Source organism: Pelodiscus sinensis, chromosome 2 (assembly GCF_049634645.1).
Source record: "Pelodiscus sinensis isolate JC-2024 chromosome 2, ASM4963464v1, whole genome shotgun sequence".
NCBI classification, from domain to species: Eukaryota; Metazoa; Chordata; order Testudines; family Trionychidae; genus Pelodiscus; species Pelodiscus sinensis.
Genome location: NC_134712.1, coordinates 43593491 through 43618588, shown reverse-complemented (window position 1 = coordinate 43618588; position 25098 = coordinate 43593491). Strand labels below are relative to the sequence as shown.

At 43.0% G+C, this 25098-nt stretch overlaps 1 protein-coding gene across 2 annotated transcripts in view; it reads left to right on the top strand.

Moving 5' to 3' along the window:
* The first annotated feature begins 292 nt into the window (after window positions 1-292).
* The window catches only part of OSGIN2 (oxidative stress induced growth inhibitor family member 2), a 43117-nt gene continuing 18311 nt past the window's right edge, over window positions 293-25098 (top strand). Inside the window, exons 1-4 of one of the 2 annotated variants that reach the window (XM_075920422.1) lie at window positions 293-536; window positions 6700-6845; window positions 13068-13204; window positions 14887-15078. In XM_075920422.1, coding sequence (XP_075776537.1) covers window positions 493-536; window positions 6700-6845; window positions 13068-13204; window positions 14887-15078 — 519 coding nt within the window. In that variant the 5' untranslated portion in view covers window positions 293-492. Of the gene's footprint in view, window positions 537-2742; window positions 3663-6699; window positions 6846-13067; window positions 13205-14886; window positions 15079-25098 lie in introns of those variants that run through there. The other variant, XM_006127496.4, reaches the window with a different exon arrangement.

Genomic DNA, 25098 nt, shown 5'->3' with positions numbered 1-25098 from the left:
TTAATCCATCAGGAGTCTCAGAGTCCAAGTCAATTGACTGAGGCGCAAGCTAAGGCTGGGGGGGGGGGCAGGCTGGCAGAAGGAAGGGGTATATGGGGGGTGTTGCTTTCAAAGGTTTGGGAGGCAGAGCGGCTGGTCGCGCTGCTGTCTGGGGCCGGGGTGGAAGAAGGGTTGGGGCTGCGATGGGGCACGGGACGAGCCCCCGCAGCGCTGTGGGAGCGGGGCCGTTCACACGCACAGGCCGGGATGCTCAAAACCCATTTTCCGCGGCTGCGGCCCGGGATCTGGCTCTCGCTGCCGCTGCCGGCGCGTCCCTCCTCCCCACCCGCGTTTCCCAGCAGAGCCGGCAGCAGTCCCCGCCCCCGCCGGTTCCGGCTCCTCCCCGGGTGACCCGGGGCCGCCGGGCGGGGAGAGGCAGCGAGCCAGCCGGGCTCCAGCGCAGCCGGGACCCGCCGCCCTGTGCAGCCGCCAGCCGGCTCCCCGCGCCCGCCCATGCCGGTGTGGTGCTGCCGCTGCTCCCTGGCCGGCCACTTCAGGTGAATCCCCAGCGGCGGGGCGCTTCGGCAGCCCGCCCCCGCGCGGAAGCCGCCCGCTGCTGGCAGGCGGGGGCGTAGTGATGGGAAGCGTGCGTGTGGGGGAGGGGCGCTGAGGGCGCGAGGTGAATGTCCGCGATAGGGATGGGGGAGGGCAATGGTGGAGTCAGGAAGGGCTGAGGTGAGGGGAATGGCAGCAAGGGGGGCAGGGAGGTGGTGAGGAGAATGACCCTGATGGGGGTAAACGAGGCAGGAAGGGGGGGTGCAGGTAGATGGAGGGTGGGCTGATGAGCAGAATGGCTGTGATGGGGGTGCATGAGGGGTGGGGTGGCGAGCAGAATGGCTGTGTTGGAGTTAGTGGTGAGGAGAATGACCACGAAATGGGGGGTAGATGTGGGAGGGCAAAGGGATGGGGTTGCAAGGTCAGTGGTCCTAATAGGAGTGGGGTTTCAAGGGCAATGACAGTGAGGGGGGCAGAAGTATGTAGGGGAACAGTAGGGGGGTTTTGAGAAGAGAATAGTAATAATGTGGTGGGGAGGAAGATATAGAGAGGCTGTGGGTAGGCAGGGGTGGGATCTCAAGGGAAAGAGCTGGGATGGGGGTACAGGTGCAGGATGTTGGGTCATACAGTGCTGCAATGAGAATAGCTGTGTGTGTGGGAAAGCTGGTGCATCCACAAAAGGCCAGGGTGTGGGTTAAGGGAGGGTGGTTAGTGGGATCACAAAAAGAATGCTTGCCATGTGTGTCTGGGAGGGTGGAGGGGGAGGTAGGTGTGGTTGTGAGGGGAATAACCCTTTTGAGGGTAGGGGCAGAGATTGGGGTTGTGACATTAGTGTCTGTGATGTGGGTACAGGCCAGGAGGTGAAGGGATGGGGATGGAGTGTGCAGGCGAGTAGGGGTAGAAGACAGTTGTGGGTGGACAAGAATAGGGGACAATGGAAGGATGTCGGGGGACTAGGTAGCAGGAGATAGGATTTGGGAAACATTGCTGTATCTGAGTATGATTCGGGGGGTTTCTGCATTTTGTGGTTGTGGAATTACACATTCTTATTTGTACAAAAAATGGGTGCGCCTAAGATTGAGTGCATAAAACAATTGCATTCTGTTTTTAACAATGCAAAGTTAGAATGTTTTGCTAAATAACTGGCCCTCGTAATTTTTTAACCATACATTGTTTTTTTAAGGGATCTATTATTTGTATATCTTGTTCTATTCTGTGGAGAAATATATTTAGTGATTAAATCATAAGACTGGGAGTTGGGAGATCTAATTTCTCTTCCTGAACGTGTCATTGAAATGTATGTGTGATTGGACAAATCTCTTAAACTCTATGGCTTTGTCTGCATTGAGCTTTTTTCTCAAACTTCCCTTTCCATTGTAACTTCACTAGTGAGAGCTGTGATGAGTGCATTAGTATAGACTGGCTGCTGGTGTGTATACAACCGTGTCATTTAATCTTGTTCAAGAGCATGTCTAGACGGTGAGAGGTTGAAAGAAAAAAGCTCAATTTAGACAAGACTATAGCACCTTTGGCTCACTGTGCACAAGGATTTGGTGCATTTAGTTAACTGTAAAGTAGTGATTGTGATAATTACTATGAGTGTTGGAAAAAATAATGTACATATGCTTGCGGTCTTAAACTTTGACTGGACTGAGACATTGTCAGTTTAGAAATCCTATTATAAACAAACATTTCTTTACCTATTACTTTAGAACTTTAGATTAAAAGTAAAAGAATTAAAAGGTGGTGGGGAAACCTTATACAAGTTGCTGCTTATTTTGTTTATATTCTTCTATTTCAACTTGGACAGTGAAAATCAGTGAAGTTGCTTTCACATTTGTTGATTCTCAGTTTTATTTTCGGGTTCTTACTACTGCAGTATCCGGGTTTCAATCTATGAATGGTATTTTTTTAAAAAAATAAACAACTGTTTTCAGTGGACAATTATTTTGAGAACATTTTTGTTGGTGTTAAAGTTTTTAAAAGCTTGTTCTAGCTAACTTTAAATTTGGGACTATACTTAACTGCATTTTATCTACCACCCAAGAGTGGGCTTTGAAGAGGTATTTTTTTCTAAAAAATTATACTGGAATAATAATAATTTAAAACTGAAAGTTGTCTGTTGAAGAAAGTTGCACAATATTTTAAAATTTATAGCATTGTGTAAAGCATCTTTCCTACAAAACCATAAAGTGCTGCATAGTCCTGTCTTTTGTTACATCTGGTTAAGTGATAGATGCTACAGAAGAATTTGATAGATATTATTTTGTCTGAAACAAATCTTGACTTGAAATTTATATTATTTATATATACTCTAATGTTTTCCCTGACAACTTTTCTGCTCTGATAATTAAAACACCAAAACACCTCCATCCCCTGAAAAAAGTATTAGCTTGCAATAAATAAGGAAGCTTATTTTAAATTTGGTTATCTGAAGAAAACATACGACTAGATGCCTTTGTCATGATGACGATAACATTATTTGGCTCTGACTCTGTAACTGGCAAACTGCTTTGCCCACTTATAGTTACGCAGGATAAAAGCGAAAGCCATGTTTGTAAATCTTTCCCCTTCCCTGAAATTGTCTACCAAGTCTAGAATGTAATCCTTGTTACAGAAAAATTGCTTTGAGTTCATACATGGTCTAAGCGGACCACAAGTTTGTTGTTCAGTATAAGGACAGAGATGCATGATTGGTCAGAGTTAGATGAGTAGGGGGAAGTGAAGTGTAGGTAGAGGGTTGTGTTGTTTAATTACTTTTTTTTCCTTCTTATGATTTGTGCTGATGCAGGCTTACTGGCTTAACTCAAAGTTGACAGATTTTTTTCTTGGAGGATATAAATTAAGAGTTAGATTCAATTAAATACTTAAAGAAAAGTGTTTTTTAGTTTAATTTTAATGTGCTTTTCTGTGTTATCTGGCTGATAAAGGACCAAGAAGAAACACATTTCAAAGAGTTTCTGTCATGGGGATTAACAGTGAATATATGGTGTTGCGTCCTACTACAGAAGAATCCACATTATCAAGGACCATGCTGGCCTTTAGTTTTGGCTGGGAACCTAGAAATTCAAACCAAGTGATACAGTGCAGTATATTTCAGTCTTAGAGAAGAGTAACCTGTATATAAGGTATTTAGAGCATTACCAAATTCATGGTCTATTTTGATCACTTTCACAGTCATAGGATTTAAAAAATAATAAATTTCATTATTTCATATATTTAAATCTGAAATTTTATAGTGTTGTAACTGTCGAGATCCTGACCCAAAAAGGAGTTGGGGTAGGAGGTTAAAAGGTTGTTGTGGGGAGAGATTGCAATTAGGGATATTAAAATGCATTTAATTAAGTAACTCTGTAACCACTAAAAATTTCAGCAATTACGCTGGGAGCCTCCGTATAACTGTGAAGGTTGACTGATGTGTCCAGGTTCATTCGTTAACTGTACATGGTTACACTTTCACATCCCTACTTGCAATACTACTATCCTGACTTCTGTGCTACTGTCAATAATGGTGCTGCCTTCAGAACTGGATGGCTGGAAAGTGGCGATTGATGGCCAGGAAACCAGCTCTGAAGGCAGAGCTACTGCCAGCTGCAGCACAGAGGAAAGGATGGCATGGTATGGTATTGCTTCTGTACTGCTGCCGTCATAGCTGAGCCCTCAGTCAGCAGCTGTTCCTCTCTGGCTGCTCAGCTCTGAAGGCAATGAAGGAGTAAGGGTGGCAATACCATGACCCCCTACAATAACCTTGAAACCAGTGATCCTTGTAAGCTGAGCACTTGGGCAGCTGCCCAGGAAAGATTCAGGTGCCGCCCAGCTTATTTGCAGAGCACCCACAGTTTCCCTCAGCTGGCAGCATGTGTTTCTGTTAGTGGTGCACATCTGCAAATGCCTTGGTGGCATAACAAAATTTATTCTGCATGTAGGTGGAAAAAGTTAGAGGGAACACTGCTTGCAACCCCTCTGCAACTCACTTTTGTTTGAGAACCCTCCATTTGAGAAACACTGGTCTCCCCTATGAAACATGTATAGTTATAGAGTAAAACCATGGACTATATTTCATGAGGGGAGACCAGATATCGTGATTTGTGAGATGTTTTCATGGCTGTGAATTTGGTAGGGCCCTAAAAGATATTGCTTCCTATCTAAATAATATGTTATACACTTTATGTGCACTCAACTACATCTCTGGAACACCTTCTAGCTTTTAACGTTATGGGAGGGGACACAAAGTATAGTTAGATTTAAAAGACACTGCTGGTTGATACAGGCCCACAATTTAGATGCATAAAAGAAGGTTTTGCAATATTTAAAATTAGTAAAACTATTCTAATTATTTTCCTTTTATATATTCCAGTGTAAAGTTATTTGTTTAAATTGAATCTGCTGCTGCAGTGCTTGAAAATCACAATTTATAGCACTATACAAGTTCGTTTGAGAACTAATATGCTCTTGGAGAAATGAGATGAAACTAATCTATTTTTATTTTAAAAGCAGAATGAAATGCAAAATGCATTCTTCTTATAAAAGGAGCAAATAACTGTCTTCACAATAGACTGGTGATATGATAACAGGAATTGTCAATTTTAGTAGACTCAAGAAGACATTGAAGCTCTTTAATCTAATTTCTGGGAGAAATAGGTAGAGAGGCAGAAAAAAGTCAGGAGAAAATTGTTGTGGTTTAATTAGTCAGTAACTTTATTCACTTGAAATATCTGGGAGTACCCACCTGACTGGGAAGGGATAATACTAGAGTTTTGGTGTCCCTGTCTTTAAAAACAGTCCTAAAAAATGAAACACATTTAAAAACTATTTTAAAGCTTAAATACAGGCAGTCCCCGGGTTACATGGATCCGACTTACATTGGATCCCTACTTACAAACGGGGTGAGGCAACCCCGCACTAGCTGCTCCCCCCAGCAGACTAGGGAGACGTGAAGCTAGCGCCCCCCCCCCCCCCCCCCAGCAAACCAGGGAGATGCGGAGCAGCTTTTCTCAGCAGACACCTCAGCTTGAGAATAAAGGACTGAGGGAAGTGAGGTGTGGGAGAATAAAACTGAGCTCTGGAGAAAAGTTTGGCTAGAGTTTCCCCTACAATATGTACCTTTTCCGACTTACATACAAATTCAACTTAAGAACAAACCTACAGTCCCTATCTTGTACGTAACCCGGGGACTGCCTGTAATCTGAAGTGCCCTACTGTAGGTAACAATTTGATTTTCAGGTTACTTTTAAGCTGCCATCATCCTTTTAGATACACAAGCAAAAAATGTGCTCTATTAACAGTGAAAAGATTTGAAAAGAGGAGTTAGTTCAGTGATTAACTATTTGTTTAATTTAACAGAAATTCAAGTCGTTTATTAAATCCTTGGGATGGGGCCTATCTTGAAGTAGCTATCTCACATTTGGACACTGTAAAACAAATACTGATTTTTTTGAATGTAGAACGATTATATGTTATTGGGAGTGAATTTAGCAGAAACTATCTATTGAAATTGTTCTTGAACTGTGTAACTGAGAACATCTATGAGTTCATTAGAGTCAGTTGATTGTTTTTAATAAGGTATTTTTCATTGAACTGGAGTTATAATTTGAATATATATTACCCCAAATTCTCTAGATGCATATCATTTATAAATTACATACATGTCTAATAAAATGTTGGAAATATTTCATTTTTTGACAAATTTTTGGGAAAAAACTTTTTTAAATTAAATATCATGTTTATAAATGAATTAATGTCTGACCCTAAACTTGGGTATCATTGAAAGGTAGTTATTGCCAAGAACCAAATATTTATTATATTTGAGATATGAAAAGGGTGAGGGGAAATCAATAGTTTAAACACTGGATTTATAATGAGAAACTGGATTTGAATGAGACACACATTAGATTATATTCTACAAACCCTTTTCCATTGCTGCCCATATTGTTTTGTAGGACTTTTTGGAAGAAATAGGTATATATTTTAATACATCGTTGTAGACGACAAAGCAATATTTTATGTGGGAAAAGCTGTACTGAATTGATTAATATTTTACTTTTGCTTAATGTAATCAAGCTTTGTTAGTTTGATAGTTTTAAAGCAATGACCCAATAGTAATTTAAGCTTTGAAGAAAGTTTTGTAATGCTCAGCTGATGCTTTTTCTCAAATGGAAATTACAGTGACCCTCAAAGTGAAGGACAACTTTTGAGCTCCTTTGTGCAGCATTTTGGTGACAGCCTTGGGAGGAAAATTAAAAGAATGCCCTTACTAGAAGAAGCCACTCTGACGGGAGACCCTATCCTGACTGTGCCAATAGTAATAATAGGTGAGTTATTTCCAGAGATTATTTTGTGTTCTCTGGCATTACCATTACTTTTTAAGATTCAGGATTGCAAATCCATTTAAAATTAAATAACATGGTTTTTGCCAAATGATAGCCAATATCTGAGGTGAAGTAAAGAAAATAATCTCTGTGCACTTGCAGAAGACCCTACAGTTGTCAAAAGTTGGTATTGCACTTCAGCAAACTATGTTTCCAGGTGCTTAGCCAGTGACTTTGACCTGTTTGATTGATTTTCTTTGAGATTTTGGCAGTAAATATATGCTGTGTATTTTGTTATTTGATTTAAATGATAATAGATTACAGTAGGGATGTTAAATTTAGATTAATCGGCTAATGGAATCCTCGATGCAGTTTGCATTGATGATTCAATTAGTCGATAAGGGCACCTCCACCTTTGAAGGGTTGCAACAGCCTTAGAGCTGTTGCTACACTTCAAAGGCGAAAACGCTGTGGGCAGCATGGGGCCAGTGGGAGACTCAAGGATCCATGTTCCCTGCATTTCAAAGTGTCAGCACTGCATGCAGCCATGGGTCAGCTGGGGACTTTTTCTGATGCAACAAGCAGGGGGAAGGACTAGTTGAAGAGTGTGTTGACTATCTGATAAGCATTTGCTTATCGGATAGTGGATTAGTCATTCATGTCCCTAGATTACAGTAAATTTAGGCTCTAACATAGGTTGTGTTAATTTCTAATAGGTTTGGTTTTAGAAATAATCCTGTATCTACTTTAAAGTTTAAAAATTCAATTTGTGTTTATTTTGAATCACTTTTTTTATTTGTCATGAACTGTAATTATTCATGTATTTTTCTGAAGCAGCAGTTACTATAGGGTGCCATTAACAATTCAAATCATCACACCATAAAATTGAAGATAATCAGTTTAAGTTGTTAAACTGTAGGTTTGATAAAACCTTGATATTAAAAGTTTGTACTATGAAGGATGCCAAATGACGAATTTGGGATCATCCCCACCTGCTGAATTGTCCAAGCAACAGGGTGCTGAACTCTGTCGCATCTGATGTATCATTGTCAGCCATAATAATATGTCAACCTGAAAATGACAAAAGTATACGTTGCTGTGTGGTGAGTTCCACACGCTGCAAAACGAGATACAGGGTCCTATCATTCTGCCAGTCATAGTTTAGGACTGCCGATTCAAAGCTTTCGCTAGTTTTCAATAATTGTATGTTATGCAAATATCTGTGCTAAGAATTGCTGCAAAACTTTCCTATTTGCCCACATGATATGCAGCAGCCTTGACTTCTTCCAGTGACAAATAAAACATTTTTTATCCCAAATATATCTGAACACTCTTTTTAATCATATATTTTAGAATTGGAAAACTTATAACTTGATCTCCTTAGTGGATAGCCTATTATATCTAATATGTATGTGTTACAAGTAAGAAGCCTTCAAAAAACAAGAACAAAAAAAATATTTTAGGAAGACTGAATAAAAGAATGGCAAATGTATTCACTGTATTTCATCTTGATCTTTCTTCAAGTGCATCTATGCTTTCTTCTTGTAACTGGGATGATCCCCCTGTCCTTTTTCCCATCCCTCAGGGTATGTCTACACTACAGCGTTATTTCGAAATACCTTATTTCAAAATAGTAAATTCGAAATAAGTTATTTCGAAATAACGCGTCTACACACAAAATGCATTTTGAAATAGCATTTTGCTATTTCGAAATACCGTGTCCACACTGAATGGACACTGATTCGGAGTTAAGGCCGTCCGGAACCAGGTCAGGGTTAGGGCATCAGGTAAGGAGTGTCTTTGTGTGTCTGTTGCCTGAGGCTGAGGCCTGTGCTTAAAGGGACACCTCCCTCACCCCCTCCCGGGCAGCCGGATTTCAGGTGTCCCTGCTTGCTTGCCTGCCGTCCACGTACCCCTCCCTAACCCCTCTTCCTTGTGTCAAATAAAATACATGTATTTTCAAAAATATAAATGCTCTTTATTTAACAAAACTGGGTGGGACATGAAACTCTGGGGAGACTGGGGAAAGGAGGCAGGAGGGGAGAAGAGAAGAGAGGGTGGGCGAGGGGAGGAGGAAAACTGGGAGGAGGGAGCTGGAAGGGGGAAGCAAGGGGAAGAAGGGGGAGGGGAAGTTCAGGGCTCAGGGGTGGGGGTCTCGCCGGGCCAACTGTCTCCCAGCATGGGTGCGGGGGCCTCAGCGTCCCCGTAGGGATGGGAAGGAGGGTGTGGAGATTGAGACGGTGGGTGTGGAGGTTGAGGAGGGAGAGGCAGGAGGGGGAGGAGGAGCGGGAGCTGGGGAGGCAGCAGGCACTAGAACGGCACGAGGCAGCACAAACAAACCAACCCCCGAATATGCTTCATTTGGGGGGGGAGCGCTGCTGGCTGGGGGGCGGCGGCAAGGGGGCTGGCTGCGGGAGATGGGGGGCAATGGGAAGCAGGGCTGGTTGTGGGGGCCAGAAGGCGGGGGGTCGGGTGGAACGGGGCTGGCCGCGGGATACCGGACTGTCCGGTACAATACCAGACACCTGGCAACCCTAGTCCCGGGTGGGGTGGTGGGTGGTGCACCCTGCATGCACAGCTGGTGCAGCTGTGGAGAAAGAAGAGAAGTGGTCAGTTCTCCCTGGGGACGCAGTGGGTGAAGCCCAGCCCCCCTGTGTGAGGTGAGGATGACTGTGCCCTGCACCATCAGAGCCACTGTGCTTGCACAGAGGCCAAGGTCAGAATGTCCGGCTATCCCCGGGAGTGGGAGCTGCCCCGAGACTGCACCCATGCCCCTGTGCTGTGTATTGTGCGGCCGAGATGGGGGGGAGATGTCCACTGCCTCTGTGTAGAGGAGGCTTGTGAAGGGAGGGTGTCCTGCTTTGTCCCGCCCCGGGGTCAGGAGCATGTCAGGTCTCTTCACACACGTGTGTGGCTATCAGGCCACAGCCCCTGTGTGGCATGTAGCTGGAGCCACCTGCCCAGGGGTGGCATGGCACGTGCTCGCACGTGCACAGTTTGCTGCGTGATCTGTGGTAAGCAAGGCAAACGCATGCGGTCCCTGGTGTCCATCCCCGCCCTCCCTGTGGGAAGGGGATAGTGATGGCACTCACTTGGGGTGTGTCTAGACTACATGCCCCCTTCGACGGAGGCATGTAGATTAGCCAGATCGGAAGAGGGAAATGAAGCCGCGATTAAAATAATCGCGGCTTCATTTAAATTTAAATGGCTGCCCCGATCTGCCGATCAGCTGTTTGTCGGCAGATCGGGGCAGTCTGGACGCGACGTGCCGACAAAGAAGCCTTTCTTCATCGGCACAGGTAAGCCTGGTGAAACCTGGCTGACCTGTGCCGATGAAGAAAGGCTTCTTTGTCGGCACGTCGCGTCCAGACTGCCCCGATCTGCCGACAAACAGCTGATCGGCAGATCGGGGCAGCCATTTAAATTTAAATGAAGCCGCGATTATTTTAATCGCGGCTTCATTTCCCTCTTCCGATCTGGCTAATCTACATGCCTCCGTCGAAGGGGGCATGTAGTCTAGACACACCCTTGGTGTGGTCTCGCCAGATAACTCTGGTGACTCCACTGCTGGGACAGCTCGGGGGTCCTGTAGGCGTGGTACCCTCCATGGCAGCTCCTGCGGCTCCTCCTCCGCACGCTGGTCAGGGCCCTCCGCTCCTGGCTCGCTGCCCTCCGGAGTGGCACAGACAGTCCCACCCCCATGATGCGGTCCAGGGCGTCAAATTAGGGGCAGGTGTCTGCCCCTGTGGAGGAGCTGCCCCGAGTGGCCCTGGCGTATGCCTGCCGCAGCTCTTTAATTTTCATGCACACCTGCTCTTGGGTGCGCATGTTGCCTTTGGTGGCCATGGTGGCAGCTATGCGGCCGTACACGGTTGGTTCCTCCATCTAGTGCGGAGCTCATTGACATTGGAGACCTCCCCCCAAACCTCAATGAGGTCCATGATCTCCGCACTAGTCCAGGAGGGTGCCGCTGTCTCCGGCCTCTGGCTGGCGCCTGGGAGCTGGGGGACTGGGCGGGGGACCGCTGGCTGGCTCTGGCTGCCCGGCTCATTGTGTGGCCACTGGGTCAGGGGCAGCGACTGCTGGAAGGCCTGGCTCTGGCACGTGCACTGTGGCCAGAGTCTACCCCTTAGGGTTCTGGGGCTGGGGGAAGAGGAGAAGAGTTTTCTTGATTTGGCCCAGAGTGGCCACCAGGGGAAACTGGAAAGGGCTGGAGGCCCCCTATTTCAAAATAAGCATCTACACAGCGCTTATTTCGAATTAGCTATTTCGAATTTGGCCTTATTCCTCGTAGAATGAGGTTTACCAAATTCGAAATAAGCGCTCCGCTATTTTGAATTTATTTTGAAATAGCAGTTTGCCTTTATAGACGCTATTAAAGTTAATTCGAAATAACGGCTGTTATTTCGAATTAACTTTGATGTGTAGACATACCCTCATTCTAGGGATGTTAACTGGTAAACATAAGGCTTACCAATATGCTTACTGATTAACCAGCCTTTGCCAGTTAATTCTGCTGACAGCGAGCCAGGCAGGGGCCAGTAAGCTGGGGAGTGGAACCCCACAGCATGACCTCAGTTAAAACGGTTAACCAGTTAAGCGCTATCATTCATTGTTCATTTTTCTTTTATCTTCCCAATTTAGTGTCTTCTTACTGCACAGATATAATAATACTAAAATGACTAACATGATGTGTTCATTACACAATTATCTTGACCTTATATTGTCCTTCCCTCATCTTCCCTAACCTTTGTCTGTCATCTTTCCCTATCTTATGTGTAATTTAGGACTTAACCCTGCAGACCCTTATTCATGCGGATAGTCATTGCTCAGATAAATAGTGCTGTTGGGGCTTGAAGAGATTTTGTAGGGTACCTTTTAAGTTACGAATTTTGTGTTCTTCCTGCCACAGTGTTTTGTGTTCACAGTTTTGTAGCCCAAGCTTGGTTTTTCTAGTATTTTGCCAAATAAAAAATATTTAGCATTTATTAAGTAGAAGAAAAATAAAGAAAAAAGGGGAAACTCAGAACACTTAAACTCAGAAGATTAAACTAATCTTCATTTAACAAACTCCCTCCTGTTGTAAAAAAAAAAGACCTCAGAGTGTCTCCAGAACTATGCTTATTTCATTATAGGACAGCAGTACTAATTTATTGCTGTCAGTTACTCCATTAGCTCAAATGGCAGAAGTCTGTGCACTGGATCTAAACATGAAGCACTTGGATATTATAATGAGAGCCATATAAAGGTTCACAAGGAAACTAATAAACCTGTCTTCACAGTAAATTTTGAATAGTATACAGTAAAGATGGCCTAGGGCCACATACTGAACAATGAGCATAAAAAATATTGAATGTTACTCATTAAATGAGCACCGTCCATTCCATGCACTAGATGAGGCAAGGATGCCGTGGAAAAAAACAATATTCAGTCATATAATTAAATATTATTTCAGATGCATGGGGGACCAAATAAGATTTCAGAGGGAAACCTAATTCTGGTTTCTCATAAGTTATGACTGGGTTGGCTATGTTCTTTTAACATAGTATTGCTATGTGTATCTTGTATTATGCTAATATTTAGATGACAACCAAATCAAGATCCTAATAATGTGGGCATGTAGTAACTAGCTCTGATATTTAACTTGATTAGAGAGTCACTCAAATCCCATCCACTTTGTAATTTTTCCACATATTATAATCAATTCTCAAACAACTCTGTTGTAACTTGTTCTACTGATTCTGTTAGGACATTACTGCCCTGTCAATACTATAACTATCAACAAGCTTGAAAAGGTGAAACTCACTGTCTATCAAATTTCATTGCCACATTAGCTGTATATTGTATTATACTTGAGGGACTGAGGTTTTTTTTAATGAATCCTACATTAACCTACACTGATATATCAGGGATTCCTCCCACACTAAAAGCAGGCAGAAGGGGGGAATGACCTTGAGATTAGCTTTAATATCATGTTTGTACTCCTACTCTTCTTAACTGGCTAGTCTCCTCACACCCAAAAAGTATTCTGCAGAGCTGTTTTTGAAAAGGTCTCTAGTTCTAGGATTTATTGTAATATGAAGATTTTAGTTGTAGGCTTTTCTGGATAGGAATAGTATGCTATATACATCGTATGTTTTGGAACATTGCTACAGTACCTTAGCTATTGTAATAAGACTTCTTAAAATGTTTGTTAAAATGTTTTAACTTTTTTTTTTTAAATAGGGAATGGACCTTCAGGAATTTGCCTTTCTTACATGCTGTCTGGGTATAGGCCATATTTGTCTCCTGAAGCTGTACATCCAAATCCTATTTTGCACAGTAAATTAGAAGAAGCTAGACATCTCTCTATTGTTGACCAAGTAAGTTTTCACTCTTCCAATTGTTTTTCTTTTAACAAACCAAACTAGTAAACACATTGTTTCATTTAATGATCTTAAGATATTTTATCATTATTTAAGATACATTATGACATCGACATGCTCTTAACCTGCAAAGAATTGCTCAAGGCCTACACTACTATTCCCTGTGTAAGGCATGATATAAGCATACTAGTGAGCCAGCAGCTGCCTTTGTAGCCTTGAGCAAGTCACTTGATCTCCCTTCCTCTATTTATCTCACCTGCAAATGAAGATCATACTTGTAAAGGAGTTTGAATGTATAAAGTGCTAAATAAGTGAATTATTAATTCAGAAATTTAAGAAAGCTACTCTATGGGTATCCCACAACTTTTATTCAATCACAGTTAAAATGTATTAATAAGTCATTAATCAACATTCAGCATCTTCATTTGCACAAAAATAATACTGACCTTACTTGGCTAATTTCAGCTATGTGATAAAATTATTCCTTTCAATGTAAATGCTGTTTACATCTGCTTATTTATTGACAGTGTTTATCATAATGAAATTAAATTTCCATTAGGAAGTGACTGTGCTCTGAGTCATGTAGTATAGTGTATATTTCACTAAACAGAGTATTATTTCATCTAATATGGGTGTGTGTATGGAATAATCTGGATAGAGGAAAGTAAATAGTAAGATTTGAACTACGAAGTAACTTATTTGTTTTTAACATCATTCAGGTGACAACTTTGTAGGCTTCAATGATTCTAGGTTTGATTTTTTTTGGGAAAACAATTTGTCTTTGCTGCTAGGAATAAACGCTGTATATGTGCCTTTGCACCCACAGAGCTTTTGTCCTGATTTTGGAGAATAAAATGTCTCCTTGCCTTGTCAACAAAATTGTATCCAAAGTCTTAGTTTTTCTTTCCAGTTAGTTGAAAAGTCTCTTGCTGAGCTGATGTTTCTAGCTTTGAAGACATGGCTGTTAGGTGGATGCTGAAAAAGTAATAAATATTTGCAGGAAATTTTATAAAAAGTCTGCTGTTAAAGTATAACTGCATTTAAAATTAATTAGAAACTATTTGACAAAGTCTAGTGAAAAAGAATAAATAGTATTGAAATAAATTTGGGAATAGCTATTTATACAGGAGGCCGAATTCTTAACGTAGAAGTCATCTAGCCCAACAGATGACTACAGAGAGGATAATTATAACCACACTATGCTAGAAAGTCGTTCAACAATGAGTACAATCCTAATTTATGTTATCCGAGTCAGACTCTTCCTGGGAACGTAAACCATTCCTTATTAAGAGTCCTTTATCTTATTAAAAGTATCAATGTACTTTTAAAAAAATCTTTTAAAAATTTTCCTAGTAAAATATGTTTCAGTTAAGTTAAAAATATGTCCCTTGTTTTTCTTTCTTAAATGTCTCTCTTCAAATGCTGGGTGGGAGGGGAGGAGGAGAGGAGAGGAGAGAGAGAGAGTTTTCATAGTCATGCAGATACTGAAACAGTGATAGGTGCTATATCTAAAATTTCTTTCGGTATATCATTAGAGTAAATATTAAAACTTAACCAATTATTGCCATTTTCCTTTGATCTTTCAGTAGTGATTTCCAGTTGAAATTCTGTCTGCACATTAAAACTATGCTGTATGATAAACAGTTACATCAATGAGGAAAATTTTCTTCTTAATATAGGATTTAGAGTATTTGTCTGAAGGTCTTGAAGGACGTTCTTCCAATCCAGTCGCAGTACTTTTTGATACACTGCTTCATCCAGATGCTGACTTTGGCTATGATTATCCACCTATCCTGCACTGGAAGCTAGAACAGCATCATTATATCCCTCATATAGTGCTTGGCAAAGGACCACCTGGTGGAGCTTGGCATGTGAGTAAAGTTTTCATTTATATTCCTCTAACTTTCTAATGGGTTTTTATTTGAGGGCTTTTTTAAGGCCATGTCTACACTGAGATAAGGTCAAATTTATTAAGGTTGATTTCTTACTACCCGATTTTGTAAAGTCAAAGGTGCATGTCTCCACTGTGTACAAAATTGCAATGTAGTTTGAAGTAGCGTGTCCCTGGTAGGGAGACTGCCATCAACTTTGAGAGGGATGAACTGTGGGTAGCTACCCCGCAGTGCCTGCACCACTTTTCATTCTGGGTTATGCTCCCAGTGCACGTTGGGACCAAAACTGTGTAGCCGGTAGTTTTGGGAACTAGAGTTCATGGGACTTGAACTCATAGCCACATGTGCTGTTCAGGTGTGCTGCCTGTTCTGAGGTGTGGTCATAATGCTGTCCACATGGGAAATGAAATTCAGACTTGCCTGGGGCTTTCCTTTTCACCTGGAGAGCAGTAAAATCACAGGTTCTGGCCAAAGTGATCACAGTATGGCACTGTGGGATGCCTCCTAGAGGCCAAGAATGTTGACTTTTGGAGTGTTGGTTCTACACAACCATAGAGTTTACCATGAAGGTCGAATTTAATATTACTCTCTGTGAAAAGCAGAAGTACCAAAATAGACTTTAACTGCCCTTAAAGTCAATGGAATGAGCTAGATAGTGTGGACTCTGTTTAGAAAATCAACCTTATGCAGCTAAATTCAACCAAAACTCCTGGAATAGGGCAGGGCCTTAGTATGGGGATGATTTGTAGATGTTCATGGGAATTGCAGATGCAACCTTTTGACCTACCAAAGCCCACATGTTTGACAATATGTAAAATGAGGGCCTAAGTACATATTTAGGGAATTTTAAAATGCTGTGGGATTCATTTGCTAGCAAAATTAACTGTTACTTCAATTTCCTGATTCTTTATTTTTGATGTAAATAATGTCCAGCAGTAAAAGTGAGGGGACACTACAATTGTATGGAACATTGATAACTTTGGGACTGAAAATTGAGTGTATTTGAAAGCTTTTGTTGTAGGTACACAGCAGCTCCACAGGCCCTATTACTCTTGCATGTTAATTTATTAAACAGAAGTGTTTTTATCTGTTTGCATATTTTTATGCTCCACTACCAGACTACACTCAGAATTTTGATTCATAAAAATCAACCACATTGCTGACTTAATAGTTGCAAGTCTGATTCAGAATTTTAATACTAATATCCCGGGATTTTTTGTTCTGAATGTGTCTAGTAATAGATAAGTAATTTATAAAAAAATTCTGTAATTTTAAAAGGATATGATACTTTTAGGTTAAATCCCAATATAGTAGTTGCTGGTTATTTTTAAACTTTTAGAACAGGTATGTGTGCTTTTTTTTCATATTTTGAATATATTAAAAACCTTCTGATGTGTTTATGTCGCTGCAGCTTTGTGAGTCCAAACAGTATGGTACTAATCTCTCACTATATATATAAAAACTTTCCCTGCGGGACGATAGTGACATCATCATGTCACTCTGCATCCCTCAGACCCTTCATTTGCCCTTAGCTGCCCTGGCTTCTCCCTCCCTCTCCTCCCCGGTACTGTGGTGGGGCGGGAGGGACCGTGAGCCCAGCATAAGGCAGTGGTGGTGGCCTGGGCCATAGCTCCTGAGCCGGCAGTGGGGGAGGAGTGCTCCTGTGCAGGACTAATAGCTTTCCCTGCTGGGCACTCGGCAGAATCCACTGCACGCCGCAATGTCAATAGCAACCGTTAGAGCTAGCCGTCATTGTGGAGCCATTGTTGCTGCTGCCTGGCTCTGCAGACGACGCATGTGCAGCCTGGCTGCAGCTCTTCCCCACAGAAGAGGCCTAGCCCTGGGGGTGGCGACAGCGGCCAGTGCCCACTAGTGGAACCAGGCCGTGTCCTGGGAGGGAGTGCCAGGGACAGCCCCTGCCCGCTCGGAGCCATCATGGCTTGTCACAGTGGGGACTGAGTCCAAGCAGCTTATGCAGTCTGGCCCCTGGCTCAGCCTGGCCAAGCATGGACCATGCACAGTACGGCTCAGCCTTGACCCAGTGTGTCCTCCAGTCCTGCCCAGCCTTTGTCCCAGGTGTGCCCATAGCAATTCCAGTCCAAGGACAGTGACAGGAGCCTCCTGTCTCTTGCCACAATCCCCCATCCAGCAGAGGACTCCCTGGACAGTTGCAACCCCAGTCCTCAAACTGTCCAGGAGCCCCAGGCCAACTGCAGGTGCATCTCCCTTTCCAGACCCAGGCCTGCTGGTGGGAGAGAGGGAGAAGGCAACAGTTGATGTTGTGAAGACTAGGACTTTAGCAGGGTTCAAAAAAGAGCTAGATAGCCACTGATGGACCTAACCTCCATGAATCTATTAGCCAGGATGAGTAGGAATGGTGTCCCTGGCCTCTGTTTGTCTGGAAATGGATGACAGGAGAGCGATCACGTGATTATTACCTGTTGTGTTCCCTCTCTCTGGGGCACCTGGCATTGGCCACTGTTGGCAGACAGGATACTGGGCTAGATGGCCCCTTGGTCTGAACCAGTATGGCCATTCTTATGTTCTTATGTAGTTGTCCCAGAGTTCCTGGTTCCTGCTACTGCAGCAGTGGCTGGAGCCCTGAGCCACACATTCTGGATGGCTCTGAGGGCCAACAGATAGGGGGGGCACACCATCTGGAACGCGCTGAGGGTTGCCTGCCAGAGCCTCGCTCTTTTCAGAGCCTGCAACCTGTCCTCCCATTCCCAGGCCCAACCCAGTGGTATTTGCTACTCGGTTGCCCCTAGACAACTTCTTTGAGGAGATGCTCCTCTTCTTTGAGGAGATGCTTTTCCCCCAGAGCAGGTTATGGCTAGGGAACAGAAGCACAGCTGCAGCTGGCCCAGGGCTCCGTGTGCGTTCGTGCGTGCGTGCGCACGCAGTAATGCTTGGGTCTTCTCCTGATAGTGAGGCCTGCAGCAGGTGTGGGGCTTCTCTGGCCTGGAGGATGGCTGGGGCTTTTCTGGGTGGGGTTTGGAGGGTTGGGATGAGTGGAGCCCTCGCTGGAGGGCAAGGAGGACAAGACTGGAGCCATGTGGCTGCCCCCCCAGTCACACACCCTTCCCACACCCTTCACCTGCTCATAGCCCCCCCCCCAACGTGAGACCCTGCATCCTCAACCCCCTCACCACACTTCAGAGACCTCGCACACCCAGCTTCCTCACCCATCCCTTCCACCAAGACCCCTCACCCCCAGCCTGCTCCTTCCCCCGGCCAGACATCTACCCCCAGAGAGGGGGGTTGGCGAGCATAGCGAGCAGGTCATTAGAAGCAGAAAGCAAAACTGTCCTTTCAGTTTTCGGTCTTGACAGAAACCTTTTTAGGCATTACTAGACTCCAGTTTTGATTCACTCTACTTTATGTCCATGGCACAGCAGATTAGTCTTCAACTTTTTAAATATATTTTTGTTAAAATGTAAAAAAAAAAAAATTGTTCTGAGGATCTTTGAAAACCCCTAAGGTACAGGGAGGCCCTACCTTTTATGAGAAATGCTTCTGTGTCATTGGTGGGTTGCAAGGACTGCATGAGATGGAAGAGGCAGTATAGGGTACCAAAGACAAGAGTGTGGATGTGGCTTATGCATAATTGTGTTGTAATTACTGTGTAACTGCACCTCTGACCCTTTCCATGATCGGGAATGCCTCCTTAGGTCTGGGGCCTCTAATCGCCACTTCTCTCTGGGCAGGAACCTACTCCCTCTCCCTTCAGATGGGCTGCTGGCAATTCACTGATTAGCCCAGTGGTTCCTGACCTAGTCCAGCATCTGCAGTTTAGGATTTGCTTTCTCAAGGGTAAAGATACTGGTTCACAAGTGATCAAACAGCCTTACACAGAGCACAGTACATTTATTTTAGGAGAGAAGTATTACAGAGAAAACATATCCTAAGCAACAAAAGGTCTAAACACGTGTTTAAGCATATTAGATATCTTTCATGTGTTCTATAGAAACCTTGGCAGATTCCTATCTTTCAAACCCATCAGCTGTTTTTTTTCTGTCTTGGTTAAAAAATCATGCCAGGTTGATGAATCAAAATGAACCTTTTCCCCAGGTCAGTTCATACAGGCTCTTTGTGTTACAAGCTCTTTCTGTTTCCTGGGTCTCTTGAACTTGGTCTGTATCAGTATATGCAATTCACCACGCAGGGTTGTATTTCTTTGGATTTATCAGCCTGTCCCAGGCTCTGCATTAATTGTTCCATCTTGAATCTAGTTTAAAAAAAAAGTTTTTTGGTAATCCTCCCCAGCCAGAAGGCTTGCATTCCCTGGCTCAGAGGTATAAATAACAGTTATAAATTGGATACAGTAGTCTCAAACATATGTCTATTAAGATTTACCTGGTGCTGCTGGGTCCTTCAGGGCAGGGAGCTGGTGGTGTGGGGGCTTCAGGAATCAGGTAGGACCTTGGGGATGTGTGTGTGGGGTTAGTACAGGACTCTGGGAAAGGAGGGATTGTGAGGGTAAGGATTGGGGGATGAGGAAGGACTCAGTGCGGGGGAGGTTGCATCCAGCATAGGTCTTTTCTAGGGCTGTTAATGTGCGTTAACACCTACAATTAACACAGAGCGCAATTAACGTGTTGACTTTTTAAACATATTAATCGCAGGCATTTCCGTGATGCTGCCCCTTTGAAACACCACCAGGGGCAGCATAGTAGGATCCTGGGATCAGCTGGAGTCCCCAGCTGACTCCGGGCAGTGCTGCCTCTTTGAAATGCTGCTGCATTTCAAAGGGGCAGCGCCTGGGGTCAGCTGTGCTGCTCCCAATGTACTTATGGCTGCCCCCAATGAACACGCTGCAAGATAGCTCTCCCCTGCGGGCTCGCTGCCCCCAGTGGCCACTCTCAGTATCAGGTCCCTCTGAACAAACCCTCCCTTTCTGTGTTACGGAAAACAGTCTCTTCCCAGTGCTTCTAGTTGTTCTGGCACATCCTAACTTAAAACAAGATCAGGGTTTGGTTACGAAGAAGCTGCATACCAAATTTGGTGGTTCTAGCTCTTAACATTTAGAAAGAGTTCTTGAACAATGGACTCATAGACAGACACCCACACCCATCTAAAATATGTTTGTCAGATCTGCTAGAGGGATTATCAAACTTTTTAATAGCTTAGATTACTGATAGAGGGGACACATTACTGATAAAAGAAACGTTTTGCTGACTACTTCTTATGGAAGTGGTCAGCAAGGTATTTCCTCTATCAGTAATGTGTGCTGTCATATGGCCCACTTCCTCTTCTTCTAGCAATAGCAAAATAATCCTATGTTGGATATAGCAATTGCTTATTTTACTTATATTACTTTTACATGTATTTCATACGTTTTTGCTGTCTTTGTAATACAGCATTTCTGAAGTGGCCCCCCCTTCTAAAAATTATAGCCCGCCTCTGTGCTAAACTGTATTACAAAGACATACATGTGTAAGTAATATTAGTAAAATAAGCAATTGCTCTAGCTGACATAGGATTATTTTGCAATTGCTAACAGAATAGGAAGCAGGCCATATGACAGACAGCACACATTACTGACAGAGGAAATACTTTTGCTGACCATTTCCACAAGAAGACATTTCCTTGACCAGAAATTTGTGAAGTGGCCTCAGGCTATCCTGGAAGGGGCGGGGCTCGAGTGGAAGGGGCAGGGCCAGGAGACTTCTTGTGCTTCCCCCCTGACTCTGATTGGCCTGGGATGGGACAGCGCAAGAAGTCTTCTCCCATCTCCCTTGTGGAAAAGGTATCTAGTACTGTGGGAGGCTTTTCAAACATGCTGACTAAGGCATAACAAGGCTCCTGTGGCTGGAAGTTTTAATTCGACAAAATTCACTGTTAAAATAACATACATTTTCCTGACAGTAAGAGTGATTGAATATGAAGACACCTTACTGGGAAAATGATGGACTCAGGATTGTTGGAAGTCTTTAAAATAAGATTAGATATCTTTCTAATATATATGCTTTAATCCATCTTCTGGGAGAAATTCAATGGGTAAGGTATGCAGTGGGTTGGGCTGGGCAGTTATGGTGGTTTTCCTTCCAGTATTGGAGTGCAGATCTCCCTGTTTTATTCTTTCCCTTCATAGGCCCCAGGGAGAATGAGAGCTGTGCAATGTACTTAATGGGTGCTCGTATTGACAGCTCTCTATTAAGGCTGAGTATAATGAAGTCCCATGCTTCAGGAATTCATTCATTCATCTGCAGGGATCAGGTGGAAATTTCCCCTGTAGTGCACAGTTAGCCAAATTAAATATTCAGGGTTGTGGTTGGCTTTTTTTCTGGGTGGGGAGCTGCTCCCTCCTTCCTCATAAGCATCATGGATTGGCTCAGCCTGGGACAGGACATTAAATGGTGTGTACCAGTGTTTTGAGATGGTACAGAAAACCCTCTTTCTTGAATGATTGGCATGTCTTGCTCACATGCTCAAACTCATCTCCAGATCTGAGGTTGAAAAAAAGTTTTCAGTCAGGTCAGATTGACAAGGATTTTGGATGGGTTTCATCTTGCTCTGCAGTGTGGAATGTGGATTGCCTGCAGAGATCATCTGTGCATTTCTCAACTAATCAATTGCCTGCTGTTGCAGAGGCCTAGCGCATTGATGGTGCCCCAGTCTGTCCTGTTCTGTCCCTGTAGCACACAGTATCTTAGCCTAATTAGTACTTTTAATAATCCAAGTTATTAGGGTCAGTATTTAATGATCTGTGGGATACAGATTAAACTAAGGCCAGAAGAGACCATCAGATCATCTAAACTCTATAAAACAATGGTGGTAATGCCTTATATTGTTTCTTCTTTGATTATATGGGATTTGGAATGTGTTTCTCAAAGCACTCATCCTTTTATGGAGGACACTGTAGAAGTGCAAAAGGTTGTTATGCCTAAATGTGGGCTCCTTTGTCATCTTCATTAGCTATCATTTGAATTATTTTAAACTTTCACTGACATATTTTTGTAATTAAAGTGGAAATAACTTGCCAACTCTATCCTCTGATAAGCTGGTGGTAGGTTTCCCAAGGGTGGGTGGGAGGTTTATGCCCTCCAATCTCCCTACCTTCAGGGGCCCCTTTATCCTTCCTACTGTCCAAGAGGCAGGGCCAAAGGTAGTTGTTCACTAGCACTGCCCGGGCCATAGCGCTGCTTCTCCAGCCATGGAAACGGGGGCATCATTCTATGGCTCTTTGCGGACCACCTGTTCTGAATTTTGATGCTGTTTGGCTCTTTGGTTTGAACTTTCACATATGGGTAATTTTAAAAGTTAACCCTTGGCAATAGTGTGTGTGTGTAAGAGAAACAGTGCTGTTGAAAGGAAAGATGAGGTCTTGTTTAATGTGGGATATCCTTAAACAGTTTGCAATGCCTCTCTTGCTTCCTAGCATTATAAAGCTGTCTGTTTTTATCCACTTGTTTCTGTATGTCCATATATTTATCTATTATAATGGCCAACCCACATCTGTGTCATGAATTCATTGCATCTATTCCTCCACTGTTCCTTCTTTCTAAAACACATTGAGTCCTTTCACACTTCCTGATTTAAGATTGTGCAGTTTAGACGCTAAAAAAGATAACTTTGCTTTCTGGAGCCATACAATATACTTTCTTCAGTGTGACAAATAAAATAATATGGGTAGAATACTTTTCCAACTGAGGAATGCCCCTGAGGCTGACCACTCTTGAGTTATCCAGAAGAGAGAGTCCATCCTCCAATGTCATTTCTATAAGATTGCCATCTAGAACTGATATTATCTAATCCTCTTATCTGAAAGGTTTCTTATTTTTTGGTATTTTCATTACAGTAGCATTTAGAAACCCTGAGTAACATTGAAGGCCCCAGCATACAAGGCATTGTATAACCACATAGTAAGAGACAACCTCTATCCCAAGAAGCTTACAAGCTTAATATGCAAGATAGACAAATGGTGGGAAGGCAAACAGTAGCTTCTCCACTAATGTTCCCTGTAATCTTTTCCATCCATATATAGATTTTTTTCCATCCATGTGCAGTAAAAATTGTATGTGCACTGAGACACGTGCACAAATGCACCACTGGTAGAAACAAAATAACTGAGCTGTGGGCACTCTGCTAATCAGCTGGGAGGCATTTGAATCTCTCCTAAGTGGCTGTATAAGCACACGGCTTAAAGGGAACACTGTTTTTTCCTAGTCCTCTATTTCAGATCACATTTTCTTCTAAATCTTATCATATTCAATACATTTTAAACTCCACTCTTTTAGGTAACAGGATCTCTTTTTATACTTGGCCATTTCTTTCTTTGATAGGATAACGAGCCTTGTGGATAAGGGAGAAGCGGTGGATGTCATATACCTAGACTTTAGTAAGGCATTTGATACGGTCTCGCATGATATTCTTATTGATAAACTAGGCAAATATAACTTAGATAGGGCCACAATAAGGTGGGTGCATAATTGGCTGGATAACCGTAGTCAGAGAGTTGTTGTTAACGGTGCTAAATCCTGCTGGAAAGGGATAACAAGTGGAGTTCCGCAAAGGTCTGTTTTGGGACCCGTACTGTTCAATATCTTCATCAATGATGTAGATATTGGGATAGAGAGTATGCTTATTAAGTTTGCAGATGATACCAAACTGGGTGGGGTTGCAACTTCTTTGGAGGATAGGGACATAATTCAAAATGACCTTAGCAAGTTAGAGAAATGGTCAGAGGTAAACAGGATGAGGTTTAATAAAGAGAAATGCAAAGTGCTCCACTTAGGAAGGAACAATCAGTTCCATACATACAAGATGGGAAGCGACTGTCTAGGAAGGAGCATGGCGGAAAGGGATCTAGGGATCATAGTGGACCACAAGTTGAATATAAGTCAACAGTGTGATGCTGTTGCAAAAAAAGCAAATATGATTCTAGGTTGTATCAACAGGTGTGTTGTAAGCAAAACTCGTGAAGTCATTCTGCCGCTCTACTCTGCACTAGTTAGGCCTCAGCTGGAGTACTGTGTCCAGTTCTGGGCGCCACATTTCAAGAAAGATGTGGAGAAATTGGAAAGGGTACAGAGAAGAGCGACAAGAATGATTAAAGGTTTAGAGAACATGACCTATGAAGCCAGGCTTCATGAACTGGGCTTGTTTGGAAAAAAAGAAGATTAACGGGGGACATGATAGCGGTTTTCAAATATCTAAAAGGGTGTCACAAGGAGGAAGGCGAAAATTTGTTCCTCTTGGTTTCTGAGGACAGGACAAGGAGTAATGGGCTTAAAGTGCAGCAGGGGAGGTTTAGATTGGACATTAGGAAAAAATTCCTGTCAGGGTGGTCAAATATTGGAATAAATTGCCAAGGGAGGTGGTGGAATCTCCCTCTCTGGAGATATTTAAGAACAGGTTAGATAGACATCTGTCAGGGATGGTGTAGACAGAGCTTGGTCCTGCTTTGAGGGTGGGGGGCTGGACTCGATGACCTCTCGAGGTCCCTTCCAGTCCTATTATTCTATGATTCTATGATTTATTTTTTGGTGTAATATTTCCTCCTACATGTACGTCTTGTAGAGTTTGATTAGCACCCATTGAAATCATTGAGAGGGTTTTTTTTCCTGTGGATTTTGATGGAAATAGAATGAAATTTACAGTTTGTAATCCTGTTTCCCAAATCCTAAGAGACCCAAACTTCTGCCTTTTCTGCTTTATCGAGCTTGTTAATTGTTTAAAGTTTCGAATGGTACTCTCCACCATCCCCCTTTTTGTTTTCCACCTGTCCTTTGCTTGCTTATCAGACACTAATAAATAAAGCCCTAAATCTTTAGATTTTTTTAAAAAATCTCATATTTTATTGCTCCCCTAGCATTTGTTTTTCTTATTTCTAGTTCCATGTTTGCAATATCTTCCTTTTCCCCCTTTCCAGTTGCACCTTCCTCATGTGTAATTCATCTACTTCTCTCCATTAAATTAAACAAAATGTGTCATTCCTGGATCAAACTGCATACTTTATTTCCTAAGCGCAACGTGAGCTCTTGTTTTATTTGAAGT